We start from the raw sequence: 15,767 nt of genomic DNA on the forward strand, positions 1-15,767 counted from the left end.
CAGGAACTTGTGGACCTGCGATCATGGAGTAATAGGTATAAGGTCAGACTCAGGGTCGGAGGAGACAGTGAGTCAGTGCCTGGTGTTGGGTGAGAGGAGGAGGAGCCAAGAGACAGCATCAGAGGGTGAGTAGAATAAATAGCTGGACTTACTAATTTGGCTAGTCCAATCTATATGTAAATTCGAGCTGGGAGTCGAAGGAGGAGAAGCTCGGAGAGAGTGACGTGGAGGTAAGCAGCTAAATACAAGGGCTTACTGGGGCTTGGGCCTACTCAAATCAGGCTGGGAGTCTGAGGAGGCAGCAGCTGGAGTTTGAGCTGTGAGTCAGAGGAGTAGGAGCTTGGAGAGAGTGACTGAGTTAATTGGTCAAGGTTAATTGGTCAAGGGGCCAGTAAAAGGAGTAAAAGGGGAGGGAGCGGCCAGCGAGGAGCGGCACACTGAGTGAGTGGGGCACTGAAGGAGTGGGACTTCCAGCCTTTGGCTCAACAGGCTTAGGCAAAAGCAGGCGAGGAGAAGGGTAAGTGGCATTATTTTAGCTCAGTCATGCCTACGGGGTTAGTGCTTTGTACTGAATGTCAGATGTGGGAACCATGGGTGAGTCCCACCCTCCCAAATAGCCACATCTGCGTCAGGTGCACCAAGATGCAGTTCCTTAAGGACCAAGTTGGGGAACTGGAGCTGCAACTTGAGGACCTACGGCTGGTAAGGGAGAGTGAGGAGTTGATAGATTCAACTTTCAGGGACATAGTTACCCCAAGACCAGATGTGTCAGGTAAGTGGGTAACTGTCAGGGGTGGGAAGAAAAATACCAGGAAAATGGAGAGCACACCTGTGAATATCCCTCTCAGTAACAGGTATATTTTGTTGGATGCTGTTGAGGGAGATGACCTGACAGAAGCTGGCAGCAGTGACCAGGTCGCTGGCACTGAGCCTGGCATGGTGGACTAAAAGGTAAAGAGGAATGCAGTGGTCACTGGGGACTCCATTGTCAGAAATACAGATAGGAGATTCTGTGAGCCAGATAGGTATGCCCGCATGGTGTGCTGCCTCCCTGGTGCAAGGGTGCGGGATATCTCAAATTGGGTCCAGGGTATTCTAAAAGGGGAAGGCGAATAGCCTGATGTCTTGGTACATGTGGGTACCAATGACATAGATAAAAAGGAGGAAGTACTGAAAAAGGATTACAGAGAGCTAGGACAGAAACTAAGAAATAGGACAGCCAGGGTGGAGATCTCTGGTTTGCTACCTGTGCCAAGGGCAACTGAGGACAAAAATGGAAGGTTAAGAAAAATGAATGTGTGGCTGAGGGGCTGGTGTAAAGGACAGGGTTTTGGCTTCTTGGATCATTGGGATCTCTTTTGGGGAAGGCATGACCTCTACAAGAAGGATGGGTTACACCTAAACCCAAAAGGGGTCAATATATTGGCAGCTAGGTTTGGTACAGCCGTCGGGTGCAGTTTAAACTAATTTGGCAGGGGGGTGGGAACCTGTATGATAGGGCAAAGGACAGAAAAGATAAAACAGGAAAAGTTAGGTTAGGCAGTGAAAGTAAAAAAATCAGAAAGAGCAAGGAGGGTGAAAAAAGCAAATCTGAAGGCTTTATATCTTAATGCAAGAAGCATTTGGAACAAGGTAGATGAATTAGCTGTGGAAATTGAGATAAACAAATATGATTTGATTGGGATTACAGAAACATGGCTGCAGGGTGGGCAAGCCTGGGAACTTAACATCCCAGGGTATACGATATTTAGGAGGGATCGGCAAGAAAGAAAAGGGGGTGGGGTAGTATTGATGGTGAGAGAAGGGACCGACACGATTGACACGAATGATATTAACTCAGAAGATGCGGAATCTATATGGGTAGAACTGAGGAATAGCAAGGGGCGGAAAACGTTAGTGGGGGTGGTAAATAGGCCTCCAAATAGTAGTGTAGAGGTGAGGGAAGGCATTAAAAGAGAAATTAGAAAAGCGTGCAATAAGGGAACAGCTGTCATCATGGGAGACTTTAATTTGCATATAGATTGGACTAGTCAAATTGGTAAAAATACAGAGGAGGAGGAATTCCTTGAATGTTTACGGGACGGTTATCTAGACCAATATGTCGAGGAACCAACTCGGGAGCAGGCCATTTTAGATTGGGTATTATGCAATGATAAGGGGCTAATCAGGAATCTTGTTGTGCGAGGCCCTTTGGGTAGGAGCGATCACAATATGATCGAATTCTCACTCGACATGGAGAGTGATAAAATTAAAACTGAGACTAAGGTCCTGAATTTAAATAAAGGGAATTATGATGGTATGAGATGGGAGTTGAGTAAGATTGATTGGGTGGTGTTTATGGGGGAGTTGACTGTGGATAGACAATGGAAAGCATTCACAGATCTAATGGAGAAATTGCAAAAATCGTTTATACCGGTTTGGCATAAAAATAAACCAAAAAAGGTGACTCAACCGTGGATAACAAGGGAAATTAGAGACAGCATTGGGTCCAAAGACAGAGCATATCAATTGGCCAAAAAAAGTACCGCAACCAAAGACTGGGAGCAGTTCAAGATGCACCAAAGGAGGACAAAGGGATTAATCAAGAGGGCAAAAATAAATATCGAAAGTAAGCTTGCGGCAAATATAAAAACTGACTGCAAAAGCTTTTATAAATATGTCAAGATGAAAAGATTGGTGAAATCCAGAGTAGGTCCTTTGCAGTCGGAATCAGGGGAATATATAATGGGGAATAAGGAAATGGCACTTACTTTAGTTCTGTTTTTACAAGAGAGGATACAAATAACCTCCCAAGGATGTTGGGAAACATAGAGACTAATGCAAGGGAGGAACTGAAAGACATGGTCTTGGGGAAATTGATGGGATTGAAGGCAGATAAATCTCAAGGGCCTGATAATCTACATCCTAGGGTACTCAAGGAAGTGGCCATTCAGATAGCAGATGCTTTAAGAATTATTTTCCAGAACTCGATAGACTCAGGATCAGTACCCATGGATTGGAGGGTAGCTAATGTTACCCCACTATTTAAAAAGGAGGGTAGAGAAAAAGCGGGGAATTATCGGCCTGTGAACCTTACATCAGTAGTGGGCAAAATGATGGAATCCATTATTAAGGATGTAATAGCGGAGCATATGACTAGCAGAGAAGGGATCAGACGGAGTCAACATGGATTTACAAAAGGTAAATCGTGCTTGACAAATCTATTGGAATTCTTTGAGATGGTGACAGGTAAAATAGATGGGGGAGAGCCAGTGGATGTGGTGTACCTGGACTTCCAAAAGGCCTTCGATAAGGTCCCGCATAAACGACTGGCTTCCAAAATCAAGGCTCATGGGATTGGGGGAAAAGTATTGATGTGGATTGAGAACTGGCTGGCAGGTAGAAGACAGAGTTGGGATAAATGGCTCGTTTTCTGAGTGGCAGGCGGTGATCAGTGGGGTACCACAGGGATTTGTACTGGGACCCCAGCTGTTCACAATTTACATTAATGATCTGGATGAAGGGATTAGATGTAATATCTCCAAATTTGCAGATGACACTAAGCTAGGAGGGGTTGTGTGCACGGAAGAGGGGGTCAGGAAGCTCCAGTGTGATTTGGATAAATTGAGGGACTGGGCAGATCCATGGCAAATGCACTACAATGTGGATAAATGTGAGGTTATCCACTTTGGTAATACAAACCGGAGGGCAGATTACTATTTGAATGGCAATAGATTAAGAGATGGGGAAGTGCAGAGAGACCTAGGGGTACTTGTACATCAGTCTCTGAAGGCGAGCATGCAGGTACAGCAGGCGGTTAAAAAGGCAAATGGTATGTTGGCCTTCATATCAAGAGGGTTTGAGTATAGGAACAAGGATACCTTACTGCAGCTGTACAGGGCCTTGGTGAGACCCCACCTGGAGTATTGTGTGCAGTTTTGGTCACCTTATCTAAGGAAGGATGTTCTTGCAATGGAGGGAGTGCAGAGGCGATTCACCAGGCTGATACCTGGAATGGCAGGAATGACTTATGAGGAAAGATTGCGCAAATTGGGATTGTACTCCCTGGAGTTTAGAAGATTGAGAGGGGATCTCATAGAGACATATAAAATTCTGGCGGGACTGGACAGAATGGATGCAGATGGGATGTTTCCAAGGATGGGAAAATCCAGAACCCGGGGCCATGGTTTGAGGATAATAGGCAAACCATTTAGGACCGAGATGATGAATTTCTTGACCCAGAGGGTGGTGAATCTGTGGAATTCATTGCCACAGAGGGCAGTGGAGGCAGGTTCATTAAATATATTTAAGAGGGAGTTAGATATATTTCTTCAGTATAAGGGTATTAAAGGTTATGGAGAGAAGGCGGGGACGGGGTACTGAACTTTAAGATCAGCCATGATCTCGTTGAATGGCGGAGCAGGCTCGAAGGGTCGAATGACCTACTCCTGCTCCTATCTTCTATGTTTCTATGTTTAAGGCTTGAGGATATGCAGGCCTTGGGCTGATTCTTGAGGTTACAGATTACCGCATTCTGCAGAGTGACGGAAACACCAGGTCTGAAGCCAAGTCCAAACTCAACACCAAACTTTACTTTCGCTCTCAACTCCTCCACACCCAGCTTTAAAGTTCTGTGCCAGTATCTGGAAACCCTTCAGCTTTATACGGTCCCCAGACAAGAGGAATAATTCATACTAAATAGACCTACCATGACATAAAAGTGCCTGAAGAGTTTCAATTTTGCCAGATTTATTGCAGCTGCAGAGACAAAAAGAGAAATTAAAATTAGTGCAAAGCAAATTGCAGCCACGACACAAGTTTTAAGACTTGGCAAAGTAAATTAACCTTCTCATCTGTTTATTTAATTACATCAGTTCAGTGTGGGTCCATGACTGACAGCTCCACTGTGACCAAACAATGGGCATGGGCCCTACCTGCCACCATAGGGATTGTGCATTAAATAGCAATATCACATACTCAACTTTGAATACTTACATGTGCTGGGAGCACATGGGAATGGTTGGGGTGTGTGAGGGGTCAGGAATCCAGTGGGACAAGACAAAAAAAAAATCAATTTTGTGAATGACAGAATTCTTAAAGGCATTAATTAAGATAGACACAAAGAGGCTAATGAGTCTGCCAAGGGTCACAGGTTACACACCTCCCATGTTTTTGCTGGTTGAGGCTGGCTATTTTTAAAAAAAAAATGGTGGTGCTGGTGCGGACCCCACAGCAAGTGAGAAGAGGAGACAATGTGCTCCTCTGCAGCGTTCTACCGACTAGTCCAACTACCGATGGCTTTAAACAGCCTGTTAAAGGAGCCAACGGCGGTTTATTTTCTGTGACAGTGGGGTCGGCACACAAGATGGTGATGCCTGTGATTGGCAGTGGGGGGGGGGGGGGCTCTGACCGGAGAGCATGAGGTTGAAAAAGTAAATTGGCTTAGAGTTTTAGCCTTGTAGGGGTATTGATAAGCTGGGTGTATGAAAATATGGTTTTGTTATTACTAAATTTCTGCTGAAACACTGCACAAAAATTTTATAGACAGTCATTCTGGTGTCATCACCTGTGAAGGTGTCACCCGGTGTGATCCGCAAGACCCGCCCCCCACCCAGACTTTGCTAGTGAAGTCAATGTTTGGGTGTAATTGGGCAGCACAGGTTTAAATAGCCATAATTGGCTTATACGGTGTTGGAAATTAAAAGGAAATAGCAGCTACCACATGCGTAGACCCACCCAGAACTCCCCAGCATCTCTGCTGTATGGGTACAATACCAATGGAGTGATCTGTTCACCAGTGTGCAGGTCCTGTTCTCTTGTTTCATTGTCAGCCCACATTAAGCTTACCTTTACCATCTGTGCTCGATGCTTCCTGTAAGTGTCTGATCGACCTGTACAACACATGGGGGAACAAAAAAAGGGGAAATTTTAAATTGGCAAATTTCATTTCTCTTGATGTTGTCTACCTTGACTTTATTAAGTGATAAGATTCCACATGGAGTTTAGTCCTGCAAGTAATCAAAAATTCAAATCACCATGAGGGTGGCCACCAGGTAGACCAGACCTGTAAAATACCAGGTGGACCAGACCCGTAAAAGACCAGGTGGACCAGACCCGTAAAAGACCAGGTGGACCAGACCCGTAAAAGACCAGGTGGACCAGACCCGTAAAAGACCAGGTGGACCAGACCCGTAAAAGACCAGGTGGACCAGACCCGTAAAAGACCAGGTGGACCAGACCCGTAAAAGACCAGGTGGACCAGACCCGTAAAAGACCAGGTGGACCAGACCCGTAAAAGACCAGGTGGACCAGACCCGTAAAAGACCAGGTGGACCAGACCCGTAAAAGACCAGGTGGACCAGACCCGTAAAAGACCAGGTGGACCAGACCCGTAAAAGACCAGGTGGACCAGACCCGTAAAAGACCAGGTGGACCAGACCCGTAAAAGACCAGGTGGACCAGACCCGTAAAAGACCAGGTGGACCAGACCCGTAAAAGACCAGGTGGACCAGACCCGTAAAAGACCAGGTGGACCAGACCCGTAAAATACCAGGTGGACCAGACCCGTAAAATACCAAAACCACTGATAATTTCCTGTGGGATGAAGCTGGTGATGATGTAATCACTTAATTCACAGCCTGGTAATGAGCATCAAAGAATGAGGGAAGATTTGTTAGAGGTGTACAAAATTACAATGAGTATAGATAGGGGAAAAATCCGACTTGCAGTTACTCTGAGAAAAATAAAACTTGTTAAGGGTGAAAGGGGAGAAGTTTAGGTGGAAATTTCTTCACACAGAGTCATGAATGGGGGCTCAATTTTAACATTTCAGAAGATTTTGGACAGGTACATGGATGGGAGGGGTACGGAGGGATATGACCTGCATGCAGAATAATAGTTTGGCACAGTTTAGAAGGGCTGCAATTTCTGTGCTGTAATGTTCTATGGTCTGGACGTGCTCCCGAGGGCATAGACACCAACAAATCGAAGTGAGTTAAACAAGAAAACTGCATACGCTGCGATCCACTTGCAGTACCCAGGGCTGACCATGAAAGGGAGCTCCTCACACAACAGTGGTAATTCCAGAAGAAGCGAGAGACAGATACACTCCAGCTCTGTCAGGGAGTGCGGACTATTACAGCCTACAAAGCGAGGGCAAGCACCATAGATGGCAGTAAAGCTTCATTGCCTGACAGCTTCTCTGCCTGCATTGAGAAAGAGATTCCAACACTATACTAGAATCCCTGCAAAGTCTGAGGACCCTGTGATTTCAGACTCTTGAGGCCGATGTCAGAACATCATTCAAGAGGGTGAACCCTCGCAAGGCGCCAGGATCTGATGGCGTACCCGGTAGGGTACTGGAAATCTGTGCCAACCTACTAGCCCGAGTGTTCACGGACATTGTCAACCTCTCACTGCTGCAGTCAGAACTTCCCACCTGCTTCATGCTGGAAGAGCAGAGTGAAGTGCCTCAACTATCACCCAGTGATATCGCACCTACTCTGATTAAATGCTTTGAGAGGTTGGCAATGGCCAGAATGAGCACATACCGAAGCAAAGCTCTGGACCCACTGCAATTCACCTATCACCACAACTGCTTCACCATAGACACAATATCACTGGCTCTCCACTCAGCTCTGGATCACCTTGTAAACAGCAACTCATGGCTGCTCTCTATAGACTACAGTCAGCCTTCAACACCATTATTTCCTCAGTGCTGGTCAAGAAACTCCAAACCTGGGCCTCTGCACCGCCCGCCCCCCCTCTGCAACTTGAACCTTAAAATTAGTACGAATTGGAAGCAACAAATCTCAGGATTGTATGTGATGTCATGTATGTACTCTGACAATAAATATGAAATCTGATCCTTACTATCAACACAGGTGTGCCTCGATGATGCGTGCTTAGCCCACTGCTCTACTCACTGTACACCCATGACTGTGTGGCCAGGAACAATTCCAATGCTATTTACAAATTTGCCGATGACACGCAGTTGTCGAAACAATCACAAACAGCTATGAGGAAGCGTACAGGAGGGAGATAGATCAGCTCGTTGAATGGTGTTACAACAACAACTTTACACTCAACATTAGCAAAACCATGATGGTAGACTTCAGGAGGAAGTCAGGGGAACACGACCCAGTCCTCGTCGAGGGCTCAGTAGTGGAGAGGGTCAAGAACTTCAAATTCCTGCGTATCAACATCTTCCGAGGATCTGTCCTGGAGCCTCCATGCTGAGTAGCCAGCGGCTATACTTTGTGAGGGGTTTGAGATTCGCTATGTCAGAAGAATGTACAAACTGCTTACAGGCAGCGCTGGATTTGAACCAGGGTCACTGGCACTGTAACAGCGTTGTGCTAACTGCTATGTTAACCACGTGGAAACATCCTGTGGGGATATTTTCTGGTCCCAAATTGCAAATCTAGAAGTGGAAAAAAAATCATTAAAACAACCAAGACAGCTTAAGCAGGTATAAAGAAATTTCTGAAGATTTTGAAATTGTGAATTAATTGTCTGTCAGAGGAGATTTGGCATTCACCTCATCAAACCACCATGCGTGTAGTCACAATATGTGGCCTTTCACATTCAGATTTTGCACAATTGCCAAACACGCCTGCTCACTATGGTATGACGTAAACGGGTTTAGCACATTCATTTGAATACTCACCAAACAACTGGAAACAAGATTGCTCCACAGCAGATAAGGTCCACGAGGAACAGGATTTCCTTCCACAATGCATAGTCAGTCGTGCTCTCTTCAGTTGACTCAATAATGATGTAAGCTGTGTTTGCCAGCACCTTAGAAAGATATTAAAAAAAACATTCAACTTTCTCACATCCTCCATTTTCATACCCGAATAAATTGTGTATTTTAGATGGATTAGTAAATGTGCACCATTTAATCTGAGAAATATAAATGCAATTGGTTAGACTCTCCTGTGACATGCTAAGTCCATATCAATGAAATGCACTGCATCTGCCAATCACTGATCCACTTGCTCACAAGATTGAAATCCTTTCCAAATTAGACTCGTGTTGATCTTGTTCTATACTCAGAGAATTAAACTAATTTTGTTTAATGAACCATTGCTTTGGTGTATTTCTATTACTGCTGGTCTATGGGGTCACTGTAACAGTACCCCCTCATCTGAACTCCAATGAGTAAAGAGCAGGTACTGTCAAATGTTGGTGATCCCTTCATTCCAGGAATCATTCTTGTGAATCTTCTCCGAACCCTCACCAATGTCAGCACATCCTTTCTTAAATAAGGAGCCCAAAACTGTACCCCATACTCCAAGTCAGGCCTCACCGATGCCTTATAAAGCCACAACATCACATCCTCATGCAATTATAAGGAGAGGCTGGGAATGAGGATTATGCTGATAGATTTAGATATGAAAAGATAGAAGGAAGCTTTGTAGGAACTGCTAAACTCCTGCCTTACAAATAAAGAGGATTCAGTATTCAATTCAGCAAACAACCTTGCATCATTTATTCTCCATTTCCAATCTTGTCAGACTCCCAGCCTGCCCTTCTGTCCAACGCCCCAGTGCTGCCTGATTCACTCCCTCCTGCTGTCTTTGGTCCTATTGTTGGCCCACGCGTGCGCTTGAATGCTCTCATGTCCCCTCGGGAGCATCACCTTTGGCGACCTGCCCTCTGCGAAGCCCACTTCAGCTCAAACGAAGCACTCATTCCAGCATGGTTTGGGATGAATGGTCTGTTGCCGTGTTGACCTGTCTTACAAAGTACCCTATTGATGAACCACTCAAGAGTGCGTGGAACAACCCACAGGAATCACCATCCAAGGGCCTGCCATGGTGGGGGAGAATAAAGTTTTGGGAAAATGAAGGTGAGAGGGAAAAGATTTAAAAGGAACCTGAGGGGTGGGGGGGAGGGGGGGTAACATGTCCCACTCAGAGGGTGGTAGGTCTATGAACGAGTAGCCAGAGGAAGCAGTAGAGACAATGTTTAAAATGCATTTGGGTGGGTACATTGACAGGAAAGGTATAGAGGCAAATGGGCCAAACAAAGGCAAGTGGGACTAGCTCAGGTAACCCGACTGGCAAAAGACAAATGAGGGCAAAATATCGGTTTCCCTGTCATACAACTCTTATACAACAGACCTTGGTGGAAACTCAAAGGGAGGGCGTACAAACTCCACATAGACAGCACCCAAGTTGCTGAAGCCGGATGTCTCATGCTGTGAAGCTGAACCACCATAAAGGAATGAGAACTAATTACCTTTATAGCATTTAATAATTGTAACCAATATTAGGTTATTAATTTTTTTTTCAACATGCATTCTTAAAACTCAATGCAGTCCCCATCAAAACGGACGGACAGGAAGAGAATTCTCTTTCTTTACCTGGAGTGGAATTACAATCATGAATATCTTTTTATCTTTGTCGGACAGAATGTACTTCACAAATGCCCAGCCCGTGCCAATCAGGGCCAAAGTAATGAAGAGCAAGGCACCTTTTAACCTATGGAACAAGATCATTCAAGTTCAATTCAAGTTCAACTTTATTTGTCATCTGATTGTACAAGTACAACCCGACGATCCTGTGCTCTCTGATCTTCGGGTGTAAAACATTCAGACGTAGCACACATACACACGCACAGTACTTATCTACAAATCAGTACTTATTATCTAATATATATTTGTGCAAGTATATCAGTTTGTTCTCCATGCAAATCAATATGGAGCATTCTTGAAATGTCTAAGGAGGTTCAGTAGGGGAACCATTTGATGCTGAATGTCATGACCACGTTGGATTTAACCTTTAAGGTCATAGGAAGTTCGAAAAAACATTTGAATACCTCAATTAGTTACATTCAGAATAAAAACAAGTGGCCAAACAATTTTCTTTCAATATGGAGAGGTAACTTTTTGAGACATGTTTAGCATCCTTGCCATATCCATCCAAGACTTGAATCCTCTCTTGGGGAAGGGTCAACCATCACTTATGGTGGGGGTGCCTTCATTTTCCTCGGTACAGAGTGCAACTGGAGCAGGGAATGACATTATCATTTCAAGAGGCATAGAGTAGTGGTTCTCAACTTTTTTTTCCCCCGTCCACTCAAATCCCACTTTAAGTCCTCTTACTAACCAGAGAGCACCTATGGCATAGGATGTCATAAGTGCTCAGTGGTTAGTAAAGGATTACTTAAGGAAATATGTGAGTGGTAAATAAAAGGTGGAGAACCACTGCCATAGAGTGCTTAGTCCAATCTCAGCCCTGGGCTGGATTCAAGCACTCAGATGGATATTTTAATGCTTCTGGGACTTTAGCTTTCACTGTCGGTTGAGGCCTGTGCCAAATAAATACTTACAGATGGGTAATGTAGTACATCACAGCCCAGCCTTCTATAGCCGATCCTTCGACAGAAATGAAATAATAGTTGATCTGGAAATAAGAACATAATTAATAGCAACAAACATCTTATCAAATTTGAGAAAAGAGATGACACAGAGGCTCACTAACCCAGGTTTAATCCTGATCTCGCGTGGGATTTACATGCTCCGTTGTGTTTCCCCAGCTTGATCCCATGTCCCAAAGATGTAGGTCTTGACAGGTTAATTAGCTACTCTAAATTCCCTCAAGTGCAGGGGTGACCAAACTACAGCCCCCGGGCCAAATGTGGCCTGTTAGGAAAAAAATGGCAGCATTGCTGCTGGTGCGGACCCATGGAGAGCCAAGTTTCAGCGCTCCCCTGTAGGGTCCAACCGCCCAGTCCAACTGCAATCAGCTCTGTACAGGCTTTAAAATACTTATTAAAGGAGCCGATGGTGGTTGAAAACTGCCGGGCTTAATATGGTTTGGCCCACGACTCCTATTGTCCACCACTGCTCCAGTGTATAGGTTAATGATAGAATCTGGAGAGTGTTATGGGGAAAATAAAGTGGGATTAACGTAGGGTTAGTGTCAATGGGTGCTTGAAAGTTAGCACAGACTTGGCTGTGGCCCCCACCCTTAGGATTCTGCTCAAAGTTTATAGACTGCCTTCCCTGTGAAGCAGTCAAGTTCAGTTGGTGCCTTCTGTACTTTTCTCCTACTGACTACATTAAAAAAAAGTATTTATGAGGAGTCACGTGATGGAGTAGTGGCCGGACGGTGAACTCCAGCCCTCTCCAGAAAAGTCGGGAAAAACAAAGGAAAATACAAAGGCACAGAAATAAAAGTTACAGAAAAGTGAGTATAAAGGTGGAAAGAAGATAGCGACAAAAAAAGAAAAATCGAAAGCAACGGTAAGAAGAGAGGAAGAGAAGACAAAGGAGGAAAAAGGTGAAGGCCTTACCTGTCCGAAGAGGCCCGCTGCGGAGAGAGAAACCCGCTCCCTCAGGTCGGTAAATAATGGACTACAAAAATGGCTCGCTGAGCCGAGTAAAAGTGCGCAACCGCGCATGCGCGATTCCTCGCGCATGCACGATGCGAATGAAAAAAAACACACCGACGGGAGGGGGGACCAGCTGGGGAGTCGATCTCCACAGCCGGCAACGACAGCTGCAGAACACCTGCAACAAGAAGAGACCACAAAAGACAATAGAAACAAGAAAGAAGAGAAGGAAAGGGCACCAAAGAAACAACAGATGGCCAACCCAGAGGAAGAAGAAGAGGAAGAGGAAGAGTACAGTGAAATAGAAGAAGAAAAGAAAGGCAAGATAAAGGATATACTTTCTTTTATTAAAGGATACATGGAGTCATTTAAAGAATGGCAAACACAGGAATTTAAGGATTTAAGAAAAAGAATAAACAACACAGAAGAGAAAATGAATAAAATAGAGATGACCTTAACAGAAATGGGAAAGAAAATGGACAAGATGGAAGAGCGGGCAGTAGCAGCAGAAATGGAGGTAGAAGACTTAAAAAAGAAATTGGAGGAATCTAATAAAAAAACTTAAGAGACACAAGAACTACTAGCTCAAAAAATAGATACAATGGAAAATTATAACAGAAGAAATAACATAAAGATAGTGGGCCTTAAGGAAGATGAAGAAGGCAAGAATATAAGGGAGTTTATAAAAGAGTGGATCCCTAAGACCCTAGGATGTCCAGAACTACAGCATGAAATGGAAATAGAAAGGGCACATAGAGTATTGGCCTCTAAACCACAACCACAACAAAAACCAAGATCTATTGTAGTAAAATTCCTAAGATATACTACAAGAGAAAAGGTACTGGAGAAGACAATGGAAAAAGTAAGAGAGGGCAACAAGCCACTGGAGTATAAAGGGCAAAAAATCTTCATTTATCCAGATATAAGTTTTGAACTCCTAAAGAAGAGAAAAGAGTTCAATACAGCAAAGGCGATTTTATGGAAGAAAGGGTATAAATTTATACTAAAGCATCCAGCGGTATTGAAAATATTTATTCCAGGACAACAAAACAGACTATTCTCGGATCCAGAAGAAGCACGAAAATTTGCAGAACAATTACAAAAATAGACTGAGGGAGGAAGACGGGTAATGAGAGTTAAAATGATCACGATTGATATGTATGTGGGTAAAGACAAAAATAGACTGAGGGATGAAGACGGGTAATGAGAGTAAAAATGATCACGATTGATATGTATGCGGGTAAAGAGGTATAAGAGTGAATAGAACAATGAGCATACATGAATGTATCTGTACTTAGAGGAAAATATAGATAGTATAGACAAGAATTAATAAGGGAAGGTAATGGAATAGAGAGAATAAGGAGGGAATTAAAAGAGTGACCTTTGTGACATATGAAAAGTGAAATCTTTTCTGGGGGAGGCGGGGTGGGGGGAAATAGCGGTCACTGCAAATCAGTTGACGCTTGCGAGTGGATTCGCAAATCCAAATGGAGAGGGGAGATGTGGTTGTCCGACAAGGGATAAAGGACAACTCAGGAGGTGAAGGGGAGATTGGGGATAAATAAGATAGAAATAGGAGAATAAGGAAAATGTTGGATGTTGTAGGAATGTTGTCTTATAAAGAGTTGAAAATAAGAAAACAGAAATGGAAAAGGAGGAAAGGTAATGATGGAAAAACGGAAAGAGAAGATAAACAAAATATAAAAGGGCTACGCTGAACTATATGACTTTAAATATTAATGGAATACATAACCAAATTAAAAGGAAGAAACTACTACATTTAAATGAATAAATGTATTCCATTAGAAAAAATAACATATAGGTTAAGAAATAATATTGAAATATTCGAACAAGTATAGGAGCCTTACATTAAATACAATAGCGAAAACCTACCGGGGACAAACATTACCCAAGTTGATGGAAGGAGAAGGAAAGAAAAGAATGGACTCAGTAGAATTTCTGGTGTATTTTTGTTGAATGACAACATTGTCTGACTGGCTTAATGCAACCTAGATTGTATACCTAAAATGGATGAGAGGGGGGGGTGGGGGGGTGGCTTGGGAGGAGGTGGGGGGGGAGAAAAAGTCACTGTATATGTGTGAAAAAGAAATAGTGTATATCATGGCTAATGTGATTTATGGTGTGAAAAATAAAAAATTAAAAAAAAAGTATTTATGATTTCAGTTCGTGGCCCTCCTCAAATGAATTCTGGCTGCACGCTCCTGATCTGCAGTCGCCTGGTGCAGAGGGAGGTTGGAAGATCTCCTTGTGGGGTTGTTGCTAGGCCTGGTGAAACTGCCTACTCATGGATCGAAGCGGCGGGCGGTCGAGGGTGTGGGGGGTGGGAGTGAGCCGACTGCCTGCCCCTCTTTTGGGGTTACGTCAAGGCCCATGCGGTGTTTGAGCAGCTGTGCCAGAGGGGACGGTGGCTGAGTTCCAGGAACAGTGGGCATATGTGGTTGATGGGAGAAAATCAGGCTTCAGTTTGATGTGAAATACAGAGTAGTAGTGAGATGCTTCTCGTGAATTTTTGCACACACTGTATTAATGGTTTTTAAGTTGTAGCTCTGCACATCTTTTGTGTCTTGTGATTTTGTAGTTGTAGAAGGATGCCTTGAATTTATTTCAAATTCATCCACGTTACAGGCCGAGGGATGGAATCAAGTTACAGAAATAAATCAAACCATTAAAAAACAAATCCATCAACACTTGGGGCTTTAGGAACCTCTAATCCAAGCATCTGTTCGAGCTATTAATAGAGGAAATGACTGGATAATTCCCATTAGTCAAGCCTAGTGAATGGACTGTTGTAAATGACAAATCAATTTCATGCTGCAGATTTGTCTAGAACCATCACCACATTTCCTAGAGAAACTCCCCTGCTTTTATTTTGGGGAATTAGTAGTAATTTGCATCACAAGTTCTCTTTCCTTTGTTCTGGTTTATTATCCTGGTTTACTACAGGCATGCACCCTGCACCTTAAAACAGTGAAGAATATCGTTGTCGAATCACATTCATCTTATAAAGAAAATGTCAAAGTTTCAAGTAATCAATGACTCAGACGACTGAGACTGAGACTTTGCTATCATCACATGTCTGTTTCCCCCCACCACCCCCCCCCCCCCCCCCGAACTATTGAGACCACAGTAAGAACATTATGTTCAATTCATTACAGGAAGCCATAGAGAGGGTGTCGAGATTTACTGGGATGCTGCCTGGATTGTAAAATATGTTTTATAAGGCAAGGTTAGCAGAGTGAGGGGTTTTTCTCTTTGGAGTGAAGGAGAGTGAGAGGAGTCTTAATGGAGGACTGAAAGATTTTGAGAGGCACAGATAAGGTGGGCAGCCAGCACCTTTTTCCTGGGGCAGGTGCAGCAGAGAATAGAGGACACCTGTACAAATTGAAGGGAGGAATGTTTAGGGGAGACATCGGGTTTTTTTCATA

General features: G+C 43.9%; 1 protein-coding gene across 2 annotated transcripts in view; it reads right to left on the reverse strand.

Moving 5' to 3' along the window:
* LOC138758422 (protein GPR107) overlaps positions 1 to 15,767 on the reverse strand; it is a 78,205-nt gene that overhangs the window by 6,276 nt on the left and 56,162 nt on the right. For both annotated transcript variants that reach the window (XM_069927318.1, XM_069927317.1), the window contains exons 11-15: positions 11,317 to 11,390; positions 10,349 to 10,466; positions 8,648 to 8,778; positions 5,827 to 5,870; positions 4,688 to 4,737 (exon numbers count right to left, since the gene is read on the reverse strand). In XM_069927318.1, the coding sequence (XP_069783419.1) occupies positions 4,688 to 4,737; positions 5,827 to 5,870; positions 8,648 to 8,778; positions 10,349 to 10,466; positions 11,317 to 11,390 (417 nt within the window). The remainder of the gene's footprint in view (positions 1 to 4,687; positions 4,738 to 5,826; positions 5,871 to 8,647; positions 8,779 to 10,348; positions 10,467 to 11,316; positions 11,391 to 15,767) is intronic.

The sequence above is a fragment of the Narcine bancroftii genome, chromosome 3 (assembly GCF_036971445.1).
Source record: "Narcine bancroftii isolate sNarBan1 chromosome 3, sNarBan1.hap1, whole genome shotgun sequence".
Taxonomy (NCBI): domain Eukaryota; kingdom Metazoa; phylum Chordata; class Chondrichthyes; order Torpediniformes; family Narcinidae; genus Narcine; species Narcine bancroftii.